The sequence below is a fragment of the Phalacrocorax aristotelis genome, chromosome 17 (genome assembly GCF_949628215.1).
Source record: "Phalacrocorax aristotelis chromosome 17, bGulAri2.1, whole genome shotgun sequence".
In the NCBI taxonomy this organism is placed as follows: Eukaryota; Metazoa; Chordata; class Aves; order Suliformes; family Phalacrocoracidae; genus Phalacrocorax; species Phalacrocorax aristotelis.
Genome location: NC_134292.1, coordinates 6,728,671 through 6,750,345, shown reverse-complemented (window position 1 = coordinate 6,750,345; position 21,675 = coordinate 6,728,671). Strand labels below are relative to the sequence as shown.

At 48.5% G+C, this 21,675-nt stretch overlaps 2 protein-coding genes across 5 annotated transcripts in view; one reads left to right on the top strand and one right to left on the bottom strand.

Moving 5' to 3' along the window:
• Positions 1 to 4,456, bottom strand: part of PTPA (protein phosphatase 2 phosphatase activator) — a 25,937-nt gene extending 21,481 nt beyond the window's left edge. Inside the window, exons 1-3 of one of the 2 annotated variants that reach the window (XM_075112528.1) lie at positions 4,013 to 4,456; positions 1,612 to 1,712; positions 196 to 282 (exon numbers count right to left, since the gene is read on the bottom strand). In XM_075112528.1, coding sequence (XP_074968629.1) covers positions 196 to 282; positions 1,612 to 1,712; positions 4,013 to 4,037 — 213 coding nt within the window. In that variant the 5' untranslated portion in view covers positions 4,038 to 4,456. The remainder of the gene's footprint in view (positions 1 to 195; positions 283 to 1,611; positions 1,713 to 4,012) is intronic. The other variant, XM_075112529.1, reaches the window with a different exon arrangement.
• CRAT (carnitine O-acetyltransferase) lies at positions 4,323 to 21,675 on the top strand. 3 transcript variants are annotated; one of them, XM_075112519.1, is made up of 15 exons: positions 4,323 to 4,590; positions 6,892 to 6,983; positions 8,369 to 8,632; positions 9,110 to 9,228; positions 11,431 to 11,484; positions 12,492 to 12,657; positions 13,223 to 13,397; positions 13,893 to 14,071; positions 15,101 to 15,201; positions 15,652 to 15,771; positions 16,280 to 16,402; positions 16,754 to 16,889; positions 17,380 to 17,442; positions 17,957 to 18,094; positions 18,649 to 21,116. In XM_075112519.1, the coding sequence occupies exons 1-15, from the start codon at positions 4,431 to 4,433 to the stop codon at positions 18,862 to 18,864; spliced, it is 2,106 nt and encodes a 701-aa protein (XP_074968620.1). In that variant the 5' UTR covers positions 4,323 to 4,430; the 3' UTR covers positions 18,865 to 21,116. The 3 variants fall into 3 exon arrangements, with proteins under 3 accessions (XP_074968620.1, XP_074968618.1, XP_074968619.1); XM_075112517.1 differs by lacking the exon at positions 6,892 to 6,983 and having other exon boundaries at positions 4,453 to 4,590; positions 18,649 to 21,675; XM_075112518.1 differs by lacking the exon at positions 4,323 to 4,590 and having other exon boundaries at positions 6,797 to 6,983; positions 18,649 to 21,675.

The window sequence follows — 21,675 nt, the reverse complement described above, 5'->3', positions numbered from 1 at the left end:
CACATCTGCATCCTGGGGGAAGGACTGCAGATGGACATTTGCATCCCCAAGCATAAACCAACTGCATTTCTTCTCCCTGGCTCCCAGATAAGCTGCCAACTCATTCCTCGCCTAGGACATACTCACTGTACAGCCAAAAAGAAAAAAAAAAAAGGCAGAAAAGGAGAAACCAGGGGATCCAAACTCCTCTCCTACCTCTGAAACTTTGTATTCGCAGGTCAGCTTCTTGCCCTTGACACCTTCGTTCAGAGTGAGGATGAAGCCCATGTAATCTGCGTATGCCTGTAAACACACCCAAGAGAGCAGGGCATTAGTGAACACCCACAGTCTATTTGAACAAGCAACGAGGCATGGGAGCACTCCTGCACACCAAGGGAACCTTTCCCAACACACAACACTGCTTTCTTGGAGATACCCAGGGTGCAGGGCTTGCTGTGAGGTTACTGCTATTTTTGGGAGACATCAGAGGCAGATGGCAATTGCACTCAGAACTCTGCATCACTGTAAAAATTACGGAGAGGAGAATCCTAAAAATGCTCACACTGCCCCCAAAATCATTCCCTCAGCTCCCTGCCTCCTATCAGGTCCAACTCAAACTCCTTGGCTCTGCAGAGTCTCAGTTGTGCCCAGACATCCTGCTCTGCACCATTATCTCCCAGACCTGCACCATTATCTCCCTTTTCCTCCTGCTACACTTCTCCCATGCTCATGCATGATGTAGAAGTCGTAGATAGCGCAGACTCCTCACTGCACCTCTCTTTAAATTCACTTCTTTTGACGCGCTATACCCAGTGCAGCCTCACAGCTCTAAGTCTCTGAAAACACCAGGCTAGCACACTGCCACCTCTCCCTCCTTGGGCCCCTCTTGCACAGAAATCCCGACTAGGAACAAGTCCTTAAACCCAAGACACTTAACAAAGGCAGCTGCACTCAGAGGTGTGCTTGAAACCTGACTATAACTTAAACTTCTTTTTAAGACATCGCAGATCAGTGATCAAGCGAGAACTTGCTCTTAAGAGGTGGGGCAAGTCTGGGCTAACACACCAACCCCTCAAAGGCAGAGAGGGAAGAACCTGCCTGTTCCACCAGCTCCACACATACTGTAAACAAAAATTATCCAGGAAATTGAAGGCCTCAGCTCTAGAGCCCTTTCCAGTACAGCAAGGCGGGAAGGCCCCAGGAACCAACCCAGCCTGGTGCTATTAGAGGGCCAGGCAGCAGGACTGTGTTCAAGCTCAGTTCAAACAGTGCTGGGTGAATCCAGTTTTAATATAATGGACAGGCTAGGTAGGATGAAATAGTTACCAGCTTCTTGTCTAGCATGTTAGGAGGGGGGCAGTCATAATTTTTAGGTATCTCTGGTCTCCCTCAACCTCTGGACTCTCCCTGGCTCACTCCTTTATTGGTACATTTGGCTGCCAGACTCCACACCTCACTGCCAAGTTGTTTTCCTACTAACAGGCGGTGACTCTTCTGCTTTAAAACACAAATCAATTAATTTTCCATTACTTGCCCAAAGTTGCTTTACCTTGTGGCTGTTCCCAGACCAAACCTGGCTGTCACTGAAGTATAATAAGCCCTTACTAGTCTTCCCTGACCCCAGAGCCATACCTGAGAGCGCTTCCACTTGGCCATGTCGGAAACCATGTTTATCTCCTTTTTGGGGATCATGAAGCTCTGCTGGAGAGGAGGAGTCACCTCCTCAGAGGTGCCTGGGAGATGCAAAGAAGAGGTAAAATAGAAGCAGCGGAGAAGAGGAAATCCTTTATCTTCCTTTCTTAGAAAACAACATTCACTATTTCAGGAGACAGAAAGCAAACAAATCCATCCCAGCCTGTGCCATTATCTCACCAAGTCCTCCTCACCAAACAATATCCTCCCAATCCCCGGATAATATAACTCCTACAGATGCTGCAAGGCTTCAGAAAGTGGCATTATGTTTGGTTTCACCACTAAAGATGCATTTCTCATCTGGACAGAGACGCTGGTGCAGGAGATAAGACAGACAACATTCAGCTAGTTTAATTATTTCTGTCTAGTGAAGACAAGCCTCTGAAGCACTGAGCTCTCCTAACAGACTAGCTGTTCCTTGTTTTTAGGGTGTTAAGCCTGAACTGCATTCCCCTAAAAAGGACAACTGCTGCAAAGACAAAGCTGGAACAATTCAATAGATGGCAGTCCAGAGCCACAGCCCCTGGTCCAGGCAGCACAGGGGCTTGGAGGATGCCAGGACACAGCCCCTTCCAGGTGGAAGCTATGAAGATCATTTAATTTTAAAGCTCTCTCAGAGCCCAGCATATAATATTTAATGAAAATGCAAGTTGTTAACACATTAGAGTGGCTCTTTTCCCTGGCATCTGAACCAAGAACCCAACCCTGCTATAAGGGTGGCCCCTACCCAACGCTCTCCAGAGCTCTGCTCTCAGCCAGCGCTCCCGCAACGGAACACGGCGGAGCCAGAAATGCTCCGTGAGGTCAGAGGTAATTTGCATTATGCTTCTAAAAGTGCAACTCCTAATAGCAAGAGGCAGTGCAGCAGACCACTGTTAAGGAAATTGGGTGCTAATGTCAATTTATGGATTCTGTTAGAGTCACCCAGTTCATCTTTTGGATCCTAGAAAATCTGAAGGCATTTGTTCAGCACCAGCCACCTTGGCAACGCTTCAGCAACTGCTCTCCACACTACAGCAAGTTCAGGCACTGGCTCCCTAAAAAAACCTCCATCGAACTCCAATTCCTTAAAATATTATTAGCTTCATTTACACAGAGAATACTGCCCAGAAGCATCAGCAGCCTTTTCTGCAGCAGAGCAGAGCTGTCTAGCAGGCAGATCAGGGAAAAAGGAATCCAAAGCCCCAGGAACCACGCAGAGCCTACTATAACCTTTGAAAGTCATTTAACTTCTCTGCCTTTCAAGTTCCCCATCTACGGCACAAATGTAGCCTCATCACCTGCCTCAGGTGTTACGGCGTTTGGTTCATTCCTGTGCGTAAGTTACAGTAAAAATTCCAGCACAAGAGGAACAACATGCATGGAATTCAAATGCAAGACCCATGTGCCTCTTCCGAAAGTTCAGCACACAACTCACGATGACTAGCGTCATAACGATGGAACACGTATTTTAAAAGAGCTTGTAACATGAAAACAATGAAAATCTCCAGAGCAGTGGGGTAAAAAGGCAAACGCTGACTTGTCCATAAATGCAGATGATACATCAAGACCAGAGGGGTGGCCAGGGCAGTGTCGTGGACTGGGGGGATGCAGGTGTTAGCCCAACCTCTGTCTCATCACAGAACTTGCTTCATCTCTTTGCGTTTGTTTCTCAACCATCACTTCTTCCGATGCACACTTTGTGCATTTCCTCTTGGGGAGGAAACCATAGATACCCAAGGAAGGAAACACAGCGAGGGCTGCCAGGGTTACAATATTAGGAAACAAATACATAAGAAAAAGTCCAAAAACAATGGTGCAATGGAGGCAGGAGCTGAACGGGTCAGTTTTATGATGAGATGCACCTTGGACACTTTCAGTTTTACTCTCGTGGTGTGGGGAGGGGGAAATCGAACTCAGCCGTGAGATGGACCTTCTACGCCAGCAAACACCACCCGCCTCAGCAACGGGAAACGGAGTCACAAAAAATGGGCTGCAGAGGACGGGGGCCCCGACTCCAGCCGCCCCAGCAGCCTGCACCCCACCAGCCGCACCGCCTGACGGGCCCGCACGCCCTGCCAGCCCCCAGCACAGAGGCTGCTCGCAGCCCCGATCCCTGCTGCGGGGTGCGGACCCCCCCGGGACCACCGCCCGTCCCGGGGGTTGGGGATCAGGCCCCGACCGTGCCGGCAGCGCACGGCCCCGCAGGGCCCGGCCCTGAGCGCAGCCGCGGCTCTCGGCCCCAGGACCCCACTGCAGCGGGAGGCCCAGCGGCCCACCCCGGCCCCGCAGACACCACTCAAGGGCCCCGAGCGCAGCCCCCAGCCCAGGAGGCCGCGGCGCCGCCCCGGCCGCCGCTCACCTGCCCGCCGCTCGCTCTCTGCCATCTTCCCGGAGCCCGGCCACCGCCGCTGCCACCCCTCACCTCTCACCTCCGGACACGCCGAAGCCTCCGGCGGCCATCTTTGAGCGGGGCACGCCGCCCGGCCTTGTCACTGCCGGGGCCGTCAGCCGGTGGCGTGGCCCCTCCCGGCCACCGTCGTGGCCCACGCCGCCCTGTTTGTGCGTTGCACGATCCCTCCTGTCTACACAGGACCGCGGGGCGGCCATATTTGTGTGGGGCGCGGCGAGGAGCGGGTGTGAGCGGAGGGGAGAGGAGGCGCAGTAGGACTCTTGTCACTGACTCACAGAGAAAGCATCTGACAGCGGAACCGCGTCCCCGCTCCGACACCGGCCGCGGCGCTCCCTGCTCTTGTAGCGGGACTCTGCCCTTCACCAAGATGGCGGCGTGGGCTTCGCCCCGTTCCAAGATGGCGGTGTGGCGACCCCGCCCCTTGGCGGCCGAGAGGGGCGGCGGCGCCCGGTGTCGCCGTTGTCCTTGCGGCGGCCGGGGCGGCGGGCGGGCGCGGAACCATGCTGGCCTTCGTGGCGAGGGCTGTGGTAAGTGCCGGCCGCGCTCCGAGGGCGGGGGCGCCGCGGGGACACCGGGTGCGGGGCCTGCAGCGGGTCGGTGACGGGACGGGGATGGGGGGGCGTGAGATAGCGGTGGGAAGGGACCGGTGGCGGCCGGGTGGCCCCGGGGAGGGGTGGCACAGGGCCGGCCCCGGGCCTCGACAGCGAGCAGGAGCCGCCGGTGGTCAGCGGCGACCTGGGCCGGGACCTGGGCCGCGGCCCCGCCGCCCGCGCTGGTTCTGCGGCGGGGGCCAGTCTGCAGCCTGGCGCTGCCATGGGGCGTTCGGAAGGGGCAGGAGGGCGGGAGGTGGCACCGCAAGGCTCCGGCGCAAAGGTCCACCCTGGCCCCAGCCCCGGCATTGCTGCTGTCGGGGTCCAGCGCCGCTCCCTAAACCTGGAGGAGGAACAGGGCTTCCTCGGTTGGGACCGTGAGGACGGCGGTCGAGGCACGCTGCAGGCGTGCGTTTCTCTCGGATGACCGTCCCGGTTGTGAGGAGGGTTGGAAGGGGCCTGGGCACCGCTGTCGAGCCATGAGAGCGCTGCTCATCCCGGGTGGTGGCGGGCAGGGACGTTGCTCAAGTTAATCCTCCGAGCCGGCTTGGTCTCTTCACATGGCTTGAGGCAGCGCTGCGCGGTGGAGGGTCCGCCAGCGATGGAGGGCTTGGGGCAGGGTGGCAGCAGGGAAGGTGGATGCTGGCCATGGCGCATCAGGCGCGAGGGAAGCCCGAGTAGCAGCGATCTATGGCTGCAGGCTTCACCTTTAAAACGCGCCTTTCCCTGCAAGCGGGGGAAGCTTACACACACGGCAGAGCTGTCAGCCGCACGCCTGGCCTTAGCAATTGTTTATTGCAAGCACTGACGGATCCCCGGGGAGGAGGAGGCAGAGCGGGATGACAGCAGTTACATGATGGATTCGCTCCCGGAGCCACTTTCTCAGGGGCCAGGCAGGGCTGGTTGTCTCTGGGCTTGAGGGGTCTCCAGCTTCTAATTTTAAAATGAAAGAAAAAGACAAACCTCTGTCATCTGACACTAAATGTGGCCGTGCTGGGAATCAGACACTGCTCTGAAATTCCTTCTGCCTGCCAGCTGCAGGTGGATTTCCCACCAGCTTTGCAGGCTCTGGAAAAGGTCATCTGCTGCATTGGAACGTGGCTCAGGAGCAATGCCAGCCCGCGAGCTGGCCATGTCTGCACGCCCCACTCTCTGCTGGTGTTCGTTTTCCCTGTTGCTTGTGAGGAAAGGTGGACTGTTTGCTCTCTTTGCTGCCAGCTGCCTCCTCTGTTCAGCTGTGATCACTACTCCTCCTCCCACCGAATGCTTGAGTTTGACCTCAAAGCAAACAAGCAAAGGACATAAAAGAGGAAAGATACAGATCCACTCCACATTTTACCTTGCAGTGTTTTCAATTAATTTGGTTTGGGATTTTTCAGATTACCCCAGGGAAAATCTGAAACTGTTTGTTTGGAATCATCATGCTTGATCTTAGCTATGTAGAAGACTCTGCTTGTCTGCCCCTCAATTGATTAGACAGACATGAAGGAGGGGGTGATATTCCTTGTGACTGCACAGGTCTGTTGTTGTCCTGCTTTGGAGGTACTTTTTTATTTTTTAAGGGTTGACAACCCAGAACTCCCCAAAGTCTCAGCTTGCAATAATGACCACACATGCAGGAGGCATGAGGGCAGTTAAGATACCACGTGTAGCCCCAAACTGAATTTACTCCCATCTCCAACTAATCCTACCATCCCCTACGGTGATGCTGGGTCACTGTCTAGTTCCTGCGGGAGAGCTGTCCTCACCCAACACCCTCTGTCCACCTTTGCCTGAGCAAAGGGACTAAATCCCCCATCGCCCACATAAGTCCTCCCCGCAGCCTGGTGACAGCCCACACTGTCACCTGCTTCCAGGATGTAAATTGAGGCGTCTCCTGCCTGATGTTCGGGCTTCTCTCACAACAGCCGCTGTAGTTTCACGGTCCAGGCAAAGGCTGAGGGAACACCGTCCCCAGCACTCTCACTTCTGCCATGGCTGGAGGCCCAGAGCTATTGATCGGGGAGACTCTGCCCACACAGTATTGATCAGCAAGCACTGACCAGGCAATGCAGGACTGACGGTCAGTGGCCATGGGAGGGCTTCCCAAAAGGCGCCTTCACGGCAGTTGATGCAACCTGATGGTCTGATCACCCCATCCTCTCCCGGGCCTGTGTCTGGCCTTGAGCCCTCCGATCAGAGCAGTCATATGGCAGTTCACTAATGAGGTGACGCCCTGCACGGGCAGCACATTGTCAGGTGGAAGAGGAAACCGAAACAGGCCGAGGGAGAGGCTTACGATCTTTTCTGTCCTCCCAGCCATGGATAGGAAGCAGAAGCAAGCCCAGAAGGTACAGTATGCCCACACTGCCATGACTAACACCTTTCATTTCTTGCCAGCCCCACTCTCCTTTCATGCTTCAGTAATTCCCCCTTCTCTTGCTTCTTCGATCCTTGATCCCATAGTTCTTGCCAGGTCCTACAAAGGGCATAGAGCATTTTCTCTGGGGGCTCAGCACCCCGCAGAGGCTTTGCCACCTTGCATATTTAGCTCTTTCTTCTTCTCTGTGCTTAACTGCTGGGAGGAGGTGGGGGGACAGGTATTTTCTCATTGCCTTGGAAATCAAAGGGCATGTTCTCACTGGCTCTGCATCCTCAGTACACTGAGGATGCAAAGTCCAGAGTCCTGTAGGAGAGCGTCTGATTCAGTAGATCCAACAGAAGGGGAGGAGCAGAGGGAACTGAAAACCTCTAGATTACAATTTAAACATCTTCAAGCCAAAGGTGTCCAACCCTGTTCTCCCAAAAGGATGTTGTTACTCTTCTGGGGGAAAACTGGCAAGATAATTTCCTGGTTAGCAACTGGGTTTCCTCCATTTCTTTTCTCCACCCAGGAAAATGGTACAGTGCTTTTTAAAGCTTTCACTCCCACATGACCCCATCAGATCCCAGATGCCTGTTGGCATCACCCACAATTTCTTGAACAGCTCTCCCTGTTCCATTCTCCAAAAGCTCCTGTAATTTGGCCAGTCCCATACTGGTACAATGGGACAGAGGTTCTCTTAATATAGCTGGGTCCTCTAATAACTGGGAGGTTCACCAGCACAAAGGACAATAGCCTCAAAGCCTACATGTCACAGCCAATCCTTCCCTGACCGTTGCTGGTGATGTTTGATCCCTGTCCAGTCAGAGAAGAGGCATTTTAATCCTGCCCCAAACTTACCTAAATTCTGCCTCCTCAAAGCCCAAAGGGTAGTTTGATTTGGCACAAGGGTTCTGCTTAATTTTCCAGCCTTACACTGTTGTAAGAAGTAATGAAACAGTTTCTGACAGAGTATGTAAGATGGATATTTCTTTCACAACTTACTTTCTTCCCACTTTCCATGGGATGGAAGGGTTTGACTTTGTTGAACGCATGGAGACTCTCAGCTGGAAGGTGCTCAGAGCGTGGGAGATGTATCATTAACCTGGCAGCATTTCCTCTGATGAGCTGAGAATCAGTATCTTGGGAGATCAAGTTTCTTGTTTGCAGCTTTTCTGGATGTGCTACAACCATCTCTAGCATGCAGTCGGTAGACCTGCGCCTTGCGTTTGCGCTTTGTGTGCTCTGCTCCCATGCTGAGACACCCGTGTGCCCTCCGAGAGGCTGGGATGGAGACTCCCAGATCCAGGTTATTTGCTACCTCGCGCACATTAGGGGGAAGTTTTGTCTCGACATTTGCTCTGTGCTTTGCAGGCCAGGCCCTATGGCCTGCTGAAGCCGACAGCTTTAGGCAAGATCCCAGGCAGATTCCAACTTCACCAGGAAGCATTGCCCCATCTCCCCGTGCCGCCGCTCCAGCAAACGCTGGACCGTTACCTGCTGACTCTGCAGCCCATCATCAGCGAGGAGGAGCTGAACCACACGCAGGAGCTGGTGGCTGAGTTCCGCAAGCCAGGAGGCGTTGGGGAGAGGCTGCAGAAAGGCCTGGAGAGAAGAGCCAAGAAAACAGAGAACTGGGTAGGTCGGGACTCTGGCCCCAGGCTCTGGTTAGGGAGGGTGGAGGTCTGATGCACACCCCTCCAATGTCCTGGCTGCATCCACCGGCACCTGCGTTTCTATGGCATCACCTTCATGACCAGTCTGCTGCTGACCGCCCTGAGCTGTGCAAGCTCCTCACCAGGACTTGGGTGAACAGAAAGTTTTATGGCAGAACAGGGAGTCAGTGATCCTGTCTGTGGCTGCTGAAGCCTCTAACCTGTTAGCATCACACAGCTGCCCCAGGAAGTTGAAGGAAACCCTCTGCTCGAGCCCTGCTCCAAGAGCCCCCACTGCCTTGCGCAAATCCCCCTCTACCCTTCCACACGCAAAGCGTAAAACCCAACCAGTTTGCAAAGTATGGGACAGAACTGGGGGCAGGATGCTGAGACCATTCAGCTGGGCTTGGGTCAAACAGCAGCAGACACCATGCCTGCATGTTGCCTTTCTCCGTCCCAGCTCTCAGACTGGTGGCTGAAGACAGCTTACCTGGAGTATCGCCTGCCAGTTGTGGTCCACTCCAGCCCAGGTGTGGTTTTACCTAAGCAGGATTTTCTGGATCGACAAGGTCAGCTCAGGTAAAGTCCTTTTCTACCTTCCCCTAGGTTTCAGATGGGATGAGCTGCTGGACAGGGAGAAGTGCGCTCAGGCTGATCGGGAAAGAGAGTAATTAGCACATGGTCCCCAAGTCTGATAGCTGTGCAAGAGGGCTGCACGGATAAGGAAACGCTGCCAGGCTGTAAGGACACTCCTGGTTGCACCAGACTAAATATTCCATCAAGAAGGGAAACCAAAGAGTCCGGTGGTTCAGGGACTAAAAACCTAGGTTTTAGTCTTTGCTCTAGCACAGATCTTCGTTGCAAGATGGCCACATTGCTGGCTGGAGGCATTGTGAGGATGTATCTGACACACTAAAGACTATGAGGCACTAAGAGCGTATGTGCAGTTAAAGGAGGCATAAAAACTAGCCCAGGCACATAAGGGAGACCAACCAGTAAGGCCTCTGGAGTTTGCTGGTTTAAAGGGATGGTAGAACCTGCTGCAGGGACTATTAGCCAGTCTGTTCCTGCAGGGGACTGGCCCCTGTTGTGTCATTTTACTTGGGGATTTATGGTTTGGAAAACTTAACAGTCCCCAGCCTCTCTCCACCCCCAGTTTTCCCTTGCAATCAAACCCTGACATGTCCTCTCTTCTTTGTGGGCTCCCTTTAATTTTTAACCACCACCACGACTGTGTTAAATCCACCTGCAAAACTTTGGCATTGACCTTTATGCAGGGTTACCTTCGCCACAGTTACCAGTCATCGCTGCTCTGGCAGATTGAAAGTACCAGCCAGGGGAGCAGTAAGGCTGAGAACAAATCCTCCCTTCCACTCCCTTGGATACACCTGAGCAGGGGTGCACAGGGTGAGCCTTACAGGGACAGTGCCAGACTAGACAAATGCCTTTGAAAGCTTTTTCTCATATTATTCATTCTCAAGTTATCCAAACAGAAGATAAGATCTGGAACACTACCAGTGCCCCAGCCAGTGTAATTGAGCAGCTGCATGAGAATCTGAGCTCCCATGTAAAATACTATTTAAATGTGTGTTTAGAGAGTTTTTGGCTGCAGAAAGTTTGACAGCATGGGTTGAAACTAAAGCTTCAGAAACCAGAAGGCAAGTTTAGAAAGTCGAATTCTCCATTCCTTAATCTGGCAACACTGCTGGCTGAAAACAAGTCAGCTAACCTCTCCCTTGCCTCCCCCTCAAGGCCTAACTCTGCTCCCAGGCTGTTTGCTCTCTGCAAAGGAACGCAGGCTCTCTGACTGCTGTTTCCCAGCTGTTCTACTTCCTCGGGTTTTGCAGTAAGGCTGGAAAACTTCCACTGAAAATTACTTTGCAGGATGCCTTATTTGTTTAACAGCCCTTAGGTTCCTGAAGTTACATCCTTTGATCTTTACTAGGGATAGGTAGGCTGAGCAAATCTAGATGACACTGCCTGCAAATGCCAAATGCTCGCACCACTTTAGAGCCTTTGAAGCTCATCTGACTGCAACCTCTTGTCACAGTAACCTCCTGCCTCCTTCCTCCCTTGCGTGGGTGGGAACTCCCAGGTCAGAGCAGGCCAACCCGTCATGCCCAAGCTAAGCAGTTTGATGTGGCTTGTCACAGCCTCCCTCCCTACTGGGAGTTGGCACCAGCAGCGTTTATGTCGATCCTGGTAAATGCAACACCTTGGTGTCAGCATGCAGCATGTCTGCATTTGTTTCAGATCCCTCAATGCCAAAGGAATGCTCTTAAGAGTTGAATTAGCAGAACATTCATCGGGTAGGAACTAAGTCGGCAGTGGTGAGTCTTGGATGCAGGGACATACAGCTGCATCTTGGCTTGAAACTCAGAGGTGGCCCCTGGACAGGGAAGGACAGAAATCGTCTTTTCTTGTTGTTGTTTTAATGCTAAGACTCAGAACTAGGATGTGATAAAATCACAAGATCTCAGTAAAAAACACTGCATCTGGACTGAACCCTGCTTTCTTGAAAGTTCTCCAGAGTTCCTTGGTTATAGAGTAAGATACATAAAAAAAGAAAGTGCTGCATGGTAGGACTATCCAGCAATCTCAAATCACAACCCCAGCGCCTGGCTGTATCAGCTAACCAGAGATGGGCACAATAGGGGCTTGGCAGAAAGGCTGAACTTTCTAAGGAGCAGAGAGGAGCTCTGCTAGCCCTCCTCAGCTAGTTCCTCATCCCCAGATGTTTTGCATTTGAATCTCAACTTGTCACGTTTGATATTTTTCCAGGTTTGCTGCCAAGCTGATCGAGGGCATCCTGGATTTCAAGACTATGATTGACAAGTGAGTTAGTGACCCTCCTGACTTCTCACGTGTTCCTTACTGTCATAGAGAGGCTGAGCTTAGCCAGTAGATCTCCCTTCCAAATGGAAAGGCAAGAGCAGACAGCGCATATTTGAAAAGAGATATTGTAATTAACATCACTGTTCACTGCCAAGGTGACCACCACTGGAAAAAAACAAATTTACTTTTCTTTCTTCATGTTCTTTGTTTACCATAATACTTTAACTGGCACGTGCTCATGCTTAGAGGGAGAGAGCTTGACTGACAGTCCTGTGGAGCTACATACTTTTGTTTGCCCACAGAACAAGTTACAGCTCAGGCAGCAGGAATTTGTTTCTCTTCTTTTGGGTTTCTGGTGTTTCCCATCTCCCAGCTAGACAGGATGAACTCTAGGGAAACTTGTTCCTCCCTACCCTTCTTCTTTTGATCACCAACAAACCTCTGCTGAACATGCCTTCTTTATATGCCAAAAATACATTTACCAACATCTTACCACATCACACCTTTACATCCAAATTCAGACAAGGCGCAGGGCCAACCGTGAGAAGTGTAGCTGGAGTGATCCATTGAGTCCCAGTCTAGTTCATGAGTCACAGATAGCACATCAGACACCTGCCACTCAAGATTATAGCTGAAAACCTCTTTTGGCCAGTTCATCGGAAACAGTACATCTCCCACTATATTGTACCCTGGCTTCTCTGTATGCTAAGCTATGTAATAGGTCCAGAGATCTATTACTCTGGCGTTACAGAGAAGATAGCGTTTTTCCCCTTCCCAAATGAAGGGCTGACAGACAGACATTTTTTGTAGTCCCTACTAAGAAAGCTGGTAGGAGTTGGGAAGGACCGCGCCTTTTTTACACTGTCAGCACCAACACATTTAGGACTTGCTGGAGTGAGTGACAGGAGCTGCATGGCTGAGTCTGTGCCTGCCTTGTGTGGAAAATGCAGGGCTTCTCACTGCTGTATTTTCTCTTCCCCTTCCTCCTTACCTTGCTGTATCTCCAGTGAGACCCTCCCAGTGGAGCACCTGGGTGGGAAGCCCCTCTGCATGAACCAGTACTACCAGATCCTCTCATCCTGCCGTATTCCTGGGCCCAAGCGGGACTCCATTGTCAACTACGCTAAAGGCAAAAAGCAGTCCAGACACATCACAGTGGTTCACAACTTCCAGGTACGGCAGCTCCTGAGCTTTCAAGGAGGTTCATTTAGATGCAGGTGTCCCTTTCATTTAGCTGTAGCCTAGAGGAAAGGGAACAGGAAGTCTCTGCCCACAAGGTTTGCCTCACCAGGGATTCACTCCTGCTCCCTTTATCCCCTTTGGCCTTAGCTAGCCAAAAGCTGGGATTGCTGTGTGCAAGCAACAGGCAGTAGAGGCAGAAAAACGCTCTCTTCCTGTTTCTTATCCCTGCAATTTCTGACTCTCAAAGCCCAGAGATGATGTCTGTAATTGGAAATTCCAAGTGGAAATTGGATAACAAGCCCTACTACCATCAGTGAGTCTCAGAAACGGGAATTCCTCATGTGTTTCGGCCCTCGTTACTTCTTAATCTGAGTTTCTTAAAACCTGCAAGGGAAGTTGGACTCAGCTCTCAATTCGGAGCATCCTTCAAAGGTCTGCTTACAAGTCAGCTTCTTAGGTCTTACCTCCTCAAAGTGGCTGCTCCATGTTTCTGAGGCTGGATAATAAAGATCTTTCATGTTCTGTCTCTGTCCTTTTCTGCTCTTCTCACCTTCAGTTCTTTGAGCTGGATGTTTACAACAGTGATGGAAGTCCCCTTACCACTGACCAGCTCTTCATTCAGCTGGAGAAGATATGGAACACCTCCCTCCAGACAAACAAAGAACCTATTGGGATCCTCACCACCAACCACCGAAACAGCTGGGCAAAAGCCTACAACAACCTTCTGAAAGGTCCGTAGAGCTCATAACGTGCAAGTGCTAACAAACACCATGAATGGTTGAACTACCAACCGCACCGCTGTGCTCTGCTTAGTTCTTTCCTTCGGAAGCTTGTTCTGGACAGATAATGTGAGCTTTCCACCGCAAAGAAGCAACTTGGTTTCATTGCAAAATATTGTTATTTCTGTTTTAGAAGGTACACAGATGAAGTCTGAAGCTTGGTTTGTTAGACCTGAAATTCTGGAGTTTGTTGCCCTGCAAATGGGTGGGATGTAAGAACCATGAAAAAAAGGAGGGTGAATGCAGCATGTTCCCATCTGTAACAACCCAGCTGGCTACCATTTTAATTACTGTATGCACCAATATGACCAATTTTGTATTGAATTACAATGGCAATCCAACCAGCCTGGGTCTTTCAGACCTGCTCTTTCAAATTTAAATATTCCTTCAGTTAAAATGCAAGTTTTTTAACTCCCATTTCTTCTTTGCTGTTCATTTCTCTCCCAGATAAGACCAACAAGGAATCTGTGCGTACAATTGAGAAGAGCATTTGCACTGTCTGCCTCGATGCACCTATGCCACGGGTGTCTGACGACATCTACAAGAGCCGTGTGGCCGCTCAGATGCTGCATGGTGGAGGCAGTCGCTGGAACAGTGGGAACCGATGGTTTGACAAAACCCTTCAAGTAAGTGCTGATGGTCTAAAGATACGGAAGACATGGGTTTGGAGGAGATGCTTTTTTTCTGAGACTACAAAGGTCCAAGAAATCTCAGAATACTTTTGCAAGAAGTTTCTCCTCATATCAAGAGAGTGGAGAAACAGGGGAGACAAGGCGTGGTGGCTGACAGTATGAGTTCCTATAGTTTCCCTTGCAGTCACCACAAGCGCTCGTTCCTGCCTCAGGGACTTTTGTTTCTTGTATTGCCTCTGCCCACGCTTATTCAGCATTGCAATTCTTTGTAATCCTTGTAAATCAATTTTCTGCCTGCGGTGAACAATGCCTCATCTGCTTGGAGGCAGCCCAAACGCGGGGAGGTCTGTTCCTTGTATCTCCCCTAGGCTTGTCACTTTCCTGCTTCTGCCAGAAGCTGCCCAATGGTGTGTTTGTTTTGGTTTTTTTTTAAACATCAGCTGCCATCCCACAGCATCCCTCTGATCTCTTCTTCAATCTTATCCAGAGTCTTTAACAGCAGCTGCTATTTGAGCTTCCCCTTCATTAGTTGGTATATCCTGGCTTGTGGATAGTAGCAATGGTGCTTCAAAAGATTCTGCTCATACCTGAACTCTTTATAATGTTTTCAGCCATTTTGTTCCTATCTGGAACTCCTGATTGATGGGATAAAGCTTAGATGTTCCAGCTAATTGAAAAGTAAGGATAAGTCAGCACGTATTATGTGTGCATCTAAGCATATCAAACCCATTGAACCACTCTGTATTGCCAGGACACTGAGCACACCAATATATCTATCAGGCACACTCTGGATACGGTTAATTTTGCAAAATTCTTAACAGTGCTGTCAGATCTAGACCTACTGCAAGGCTTCCGTTGCTGTTCTGCTAAACAAGATACCTCTGCGCTACCTTTCCAGCGCACAAGGATAGGATCACTGTCTATTCTGATACAAAGCAGGAAGCTACTAAGATCTCTCTGGGTAGCTCCTGCTTCACACGCTGAATGTCTCTTCAACACTGTCCTCTCATGCCTCTCTCATAGTTCATCATTGCTGAAGATGGCTCCTGTGGTCTTGTATATGAGCACGCTCCCTCAGAAGGCCCACCCATTGTTGCTCTTCTGGATCACATCGTAGAGTACACGTGAGTCCTGCCTCCTCTGCTTTTCCTCAGCATTGGAGATAGGTTTAAAACCTATTGCTTCCCCAAGAACATGCCCCTTCACAGCTCACCTCCTAAGAATTTGTTTTGGAGAAAGGGTAGTGGTATGCTAATTAGGTATTGCAGTTCTTGTATTCACAAAGAGAATTGAACGGCCAAGCTACCCTGATCAGTTTTGCTACTGCTTCCATTCTCAGGGCATTACACTGTTCACAGTGAACTGGACTTCTGCCTGGTACCAGTATTTCTTTTGGGCAGAAGGCGCAGAAGACATTTCATTCATACCCTTCAAAAACCACTGTAATGGCACTGTGAAGAATTTTCCAGCCTGTGACTAGTATCACACGGTGTTAGGGATGATCCCAGGCTCTAGTGTGCTTACCTGAGCTTCATGTTAAAGGTCTGGTTAAACATAATCATTTCTCTACGCAGAAAGAAACCTGAGCTGGTAAGATCGCCCATGATTCCTTTGCCGATGCCCAAAAAGCTGCGGTTTAACATCACCCCAGAAATCAAGAACGACATAGAGAAGGCAAAGCAGAACATCAACATGTAAGTATGAAGCAGCAGGGAGGCCTGGTGAGTGACTAATTCACGTCCACTGTTTTGGAATGTGTCAGTGGTTTAAATGAGGCTTCCCCCACTGCAGCCAGGGAGTTTCCCCAGTGACTTCTTGGGTCAACAACACTGAACCCAGCTGAAAAAAACATTGAAGCCACCTGCCAGGAACCAAGTCAGAGGTGCTAGAAGCGGGTAATTGCTGATCTATCCCACTTCACTGAGAAATAGCAAGGCTTTGCTAGATCTAACTAGGGATACTAGAGCACAGACACACACGCACACACATCTGCCCTGGGGAATATTTTCAGTAATGGCCAAAAAATTTCATCTCCATAGCGCTGCCCAAACAAGTCTGCATGTGACTGAGTTCTTTCTGTCCCTGTATAGATCAGATCCAAGTAACCTGTTCTCTCTGAGCCTTGTGAAAGCAAAGTCCATACCTTTATGTTACAAGAACAAGAAATGGGCAAAGGAACACTTCCTCTTTCTTTCCTTGCAGAATGGTTGAAGACCTAGATATCAAAGTCATGGTCTTTCATCAATTTGGGAAAACCTTCCCCAAGTCAGAGAAGATAAGTCCTGATGCTTTTATCCAGCTGGCCTTGCAGCTAGCATATTACAGGTAAGACCACCAGTAGGTAACTTCTCAACCCCTTCACCATCAGACTCAGATATGTGAGCTCGATAAAGGCATCATGGACAAGTCTCTCACAGGCTGCCATGGCCTGCTTCCTAAATCCCATGTTTTCCCCATGCACTGGGGCTGAACAGCAAATCTCACTTGTGGCAGCTGCCGAGCAACAGGTCAGATTAACCCCTCTGTGTGTGTACAGTCACAGTAAGGAAGCATCAGAGATCTGCTGTCAGACTCACTCACATAAAGTCTTCCCTTTCCCCCCAGTTCTTATGCTTCACTAGAGGCCATTCCTTTCAGGACAAACTCACTTCTGTGACTTCCTTCTTCATCTGACAGGATGTACGGCCATGCCTGTGCCACGTATGAGAGTGCATCACTAAGGATGTTCCGCCTAGGCCGCACAGACACCATTCGCTCCACTTCTGTAGACTCTCTGAAGTTTGTGCAATCGATGGACAGCCCTGACAAATCGGTGAGGATCTCAAAGAAGTGGAGTAAGAGGACTCCACTCCAGAAAAAAGAAGCAAGCTGCTTATTTGGCTAATCCTGTGTCAGCTGGTTTCAGCTGAGCAGAACTGCACCCAATATGAAGTTGAGCTAAACCATAGCTTGGAGTATATAATTACACACCCTGGGATTCGTTTGGCTTTCCTTTCACATGTGTTGAAAGCGTGGGAAACAACATGTGGACTTTTCTAATCCCACTAGAAAGAAGTATTTCTCCTCTAAAAGTCTGTTTAGCGACTCAAACTAAGCTGTGATACTGATGGATTGAGAACTCCATTCAGAGTGAAGTAACACAGCCAAACAAAATGATTTAAAAATAAAATCTAGTAAATCTAAAAATTAGTCTAGTATAGACACACAAGGCAGAAATGCCCTCTATCCTAGAGGAACAGCCAAAATTAGGTTTTCCATTCTGCAGAAAAACTGTAATTACAGACAGATTTGTATGTTCTCAGGACCAGGAGAAAACAGACTTGCTGAGGAGAGCTACCCAGGCCCACAGGGAATACACGGATATGGTGAGTGTCCTCTATGCAGAATCTGGGTTTTACATAGCAAATGAGGGTCCTGGTGAAAGATGACTTTAAAAGCTTTCTCTGCTGACATAGTGATGTGGCTGTTAGTGCTGTTGCATAAGTCTAACTCTGCTCTGACAGTACTCTAGGCCACAGACTGAATGCTTTCTCTCTAGCTAGTGGTTTAAGTGTCCCTTGTGACCTAAAGGAGAGAATCAAATATGAAAATAGTTTCAGTTCTCACTGCCACTGTTGCTGATAAATGCCAAAGATACATGAGGACCCCTTAAACCAGAGGGAGCCCATAGGCAGGAACTGTAAGGTTGGTTTCAGTGCGTGTTTTAATTTCATCTTACAAATGAGGATGACAGTTTGTCCTGAAGGCAAGATCTAATTTCCTTCTAACTTTCAACACTTAGAGATTTTTTAGAAATTTTTTTTCTTTCACCGAAAGAGACTGATAGTTTTGCTCGCTTGTCTGCTAGACAGGCTTTCATCTAGTCTTCCTTTCTTACAGGCAATACGGGGCAATGCAATAGACCGCCACCTCTTAGGCTTGAAGCTTCAAGCTATTGAGGACCTAGTGAGCATACCTGAACTGTTCATGGACACAGCCTATGCTGTTGCAATGCACTTCAATCTCTCAACCAGCCAGGTAGGACTCACCTGAGCAAAGCTGGAAATGCGCTCTGTTTTCATTGCCTTTCTTCTCTGTATTTCTCCTGCGTTTCCTTCTGTTTGAAACTAATCTTCATTTGGGGACAGAAATGTTTAAACCTGCCACCAGATCTGCAGCTTTATGGGATTGATCTTATAGCTGCCTCTGTCCCTCTCAACCCTGTAAAACACCAGCATAACCAAGGCCAAGATCACTAGGAGGGTTTTGTGTCTACCTGCAAGTGATAGCAATTGAAGTTACCTGCCAGAATAGCTTTACATGGATCTGCTGTGCTGTGATTCTTACTTGTGACTTACTACAAGCTTATCTTGGGGAGAAGTACTCCTTTTCAAATGCATAGGAAAACACATCAATGCTAAATGGCAGAATCCAGCATGTGTGCGGAGGTAAGTGGGTCTGACCTAAAAGGCCCTCTTGTAGATAGTTTCCATGAGACAGCAGTTTCTTCTGCTGTTGAGAGCGCTGTTGGTATTCGATGGCCACATTTCTCTCTGGCTGGTTAGAAGATTCTAATCACATTTTCTCCACAGGTCCCAGCAAAGACAGACTGTGTGATGTGTTTTGGTCCCGTGGTTCCAGACGGCTATGGAATCTGTTACAACCCTATGGATGAACACATCAATTTTGCAATTTCAGCATTCAACAGCTGTGCTGACACAAACGCAGCCCGCATGGCACATTATCTTGAGAAAGCACTGCTAGACATGAGGATTTTGCTCCAGTCCACTCCCAAATCCAAACTGTAAGAGGCAAACATGATGCAAAACCCCAACTAAAGGGGCCATCCCTCATGCACTGAAGTTCCCAGTTCCTCAGAAAATGATTGAGGGGACAGCTCGCCCTGGAATGTAGGAGGACATCTACCATTTGTTTTCAGCAAGAGGTTACTGAATAGTCATCCACAGGTATTAGTGGTGAAAAGAAACCCTGTCTTAAGCTGAAGTAGAACTGACTGGTCCTCTTCCATCAATGCAAAGTGCACCTTCCTGTCCTCAAAGAGGACTGAAATATGTTTTTTTATAGAACTTGCTGTAAAGGAATACAGAAAGCACAGTCCTTACCAGTATATCTAAAATAGATGGTGAGGAAGGTAGTTCTCCAGAAAAAGTAGGGAATGTTTATTATATGATGGAACTACTCTAAGACCAATTCTTTTTGCTGGTTTCATCTTCCGAAGAGCACAGCATCTTTCAAACGCAACTGAAGATCTTAAATGTTTTGCTGGAGCAGCATAACCATTGAACTTTGGCAAGGGGAGAAAGTTCTTAAGTCAGAGCAGATCCAGTCTCATTAGAATGCACTGCACTACTTGTCCCAGGCACTCTGGCCATGACATGCTTTACAGGCCTAGGAATGTTCCCTTCCCCTCGTTTTAGGATGCTGGGATCTCCTTTCTGTTGCACTGACCCTATTAACAATAGAATATCATTCACTACAAACTAAAGTGGATTTTTTTGTTGTTGTTGTTCTGGGCTTTTTTGTAAGCTTGCAGTTGTGGTCCTAGCCACAAATCGTCAGGCTCAGCATAAAGCTTTTTCCCCACAAAACTTCTCTCTCGCACAGGTTTTGCTAGCTTTGGCTTTATGTACCTTAACATTTGGACAGATGAGAAGGGACTGCCTATATGCGTTTAGCAGGACACTTGCTTCATTGTACCCTTCTTTGGAATCAAGGAAAAGGAACAGATGCTGACCTTCAGTTTACTACCCAGGCTACATGCCTAGTCTCATTCAGGGCACACATTAACCCAATGTGGTTTTACACCTTGCTTTCAGAAACAACATATTTGTGCATAATGCGTCATGCCTAAGTTGTGGACAAATAAGAATGTTTCTGATCAGGAACTCCAGAACATACTTCCATTTCTGGCCCACAGAGTTCAAAACTGTTAGAGCCAAAGGAAAAAACAGCTGCAAAATCATGCTTCGTTCACACCACTCTGTTTTAACAAAGCAGGGAATCTTGAAAAGCAGGAAGAAAGCTAAGAACATGTACACACTCTAGGTATTTGCCCACCATGGCAGCCATTGTTCCTGCAGTAGCAGTACTGCACCTTCTCTGCCACTCGGGAGTTTTTTCCTACTGCAGTGTTACTCATATTTGTGCCAGCTCTATTCTGTGAGAGAATGATATCATGATAGTGTTTTCATCTTCAGTTGACGAACTTGAGACAGTAAAAGATTTATATATAAACATTAACATACAATTTTAACATAGGAATTTTTGTAAGCACTACTTCCAATGAATCTGCCAGAATCCAAGCTCCTGACTATGCTTTTATTTAGTAAAGCCGTATGGTAATGAAGAATTCTAGTGCTATTTCTGCAACAGGAATTTAATACTTAAATTGCATACCCTTCAAGACTTGGCTGCTGGGACATCACCATAAACAAGAAGCATTAGGAGTCTGATGGCCTGTTACAGGAGAATATTTGATCATAATTGCTACTTTTCTGATCATCGAACAGCAAGGAACATGATCCAAGTGCCTTGGTGAACCTACATGAAGAAATTTGCACTAAACCTGTTTAAAGAAAAAAAAAAAAAAAAATTCTAACTTGCTTCCTGAAAGATACAAGCCAGCACTACTGCATTTTTTCCTAAAAGGATGTTATTTCAAAGCTTCTTACACCTAAACAAACATTAAAAAGGAGAATTTAACTGAAACTCACCTGCACAGCCAATGATTGTATGAACTGCCACTTTCACATCATCTACATGGATTTAGTTCTTTTAGGATAATCCTGAATGGAGTGAGATAGTCTAAAAAAACCCAAAAGGAGCACTACAAACCTGTGAGCACGCGTTCCTGCTCTGTCGACTCCTCTGTGTAAGTTAGACTGAAAACTACAAAAGGATACTCAGTATTATCACAGTTAAGGGATTGTGTGAATACTACATAAAAGACCAAACCTTGCTGGAAAAACATCTGGGTTTACAGAGCCTTTTATGTTGGAAAAAAAAAAAAATATTCCTTTTGCCAAAGCAATCCTCCCCCATACTGAATCAACCCCTCTTGCTAAAGGATGAGTTATTTTTCCCGGTCTGCAATGCCTTCAACAGTATTGCCACTTAAGTATTTGAGACTGGCCCTTTTCTGCTTCTGTCTCCAAGTGAAAGGCTCTCAAAGGAAAGTGCCTATTAAAGATTAAGCAGAAGTACACTCTGCCATGACAGTTATCTCGGAAGATGGGATTGATCTATTCCAGATCTAAATCTGGATATCTAGCTTCAGCAGAGTACAGCTGCAAGAAGCAGACTATCGCATTGAAAGAGATACAAGATTCATAAACCACTTAATGCATATATACAGAGCTGAAATTCAGATGAATGAAGCTGATTTTTGAAGTGCTTGAAAGGACACGAATGTCATTACACGGTTTCTCCTTTAAAAAGTCTTTTCTTATTGAACAAGTTCTAAAATGTTCCAATGCATACCTTCTTGATATTTTTGGTGACCACTTACTGAATACTATTCTCCCTGTTTTATCAAGAGATGTCCATTGTCTTAAAGGGATACTAAGTACAATAAACTTAAGTTCCAGAAAAACTACCAA

What these genes read in the sequence shown, in the direction of transcription:
- CRAT (XM_075112519.1), top strand. Translation starts at nt 4,431, where the DNA reads ATGGCGGCGTGGGCTTCGCCCCGTTCCAAGATGGCGGTGTGGCGACCC. An exon ending in GATCGACAAGGTCAGCTCAG is followed by an intron (nt 9,229 to 11,430) that starts GTAAAGTCCTTT and finishes ATATTTTTCCAG; the next exon opens with GTTTGCTGCCAAGCTGATCG. An exon ending in TCAATCTCTCAACCAGCCAG is followed by an intron (nt 18,095 to 18,648) that starts GTAGGACTCACC and finishes TTTTCTCCACAG; the next exon opens with GTCCCAGCAAAGACAGACTG.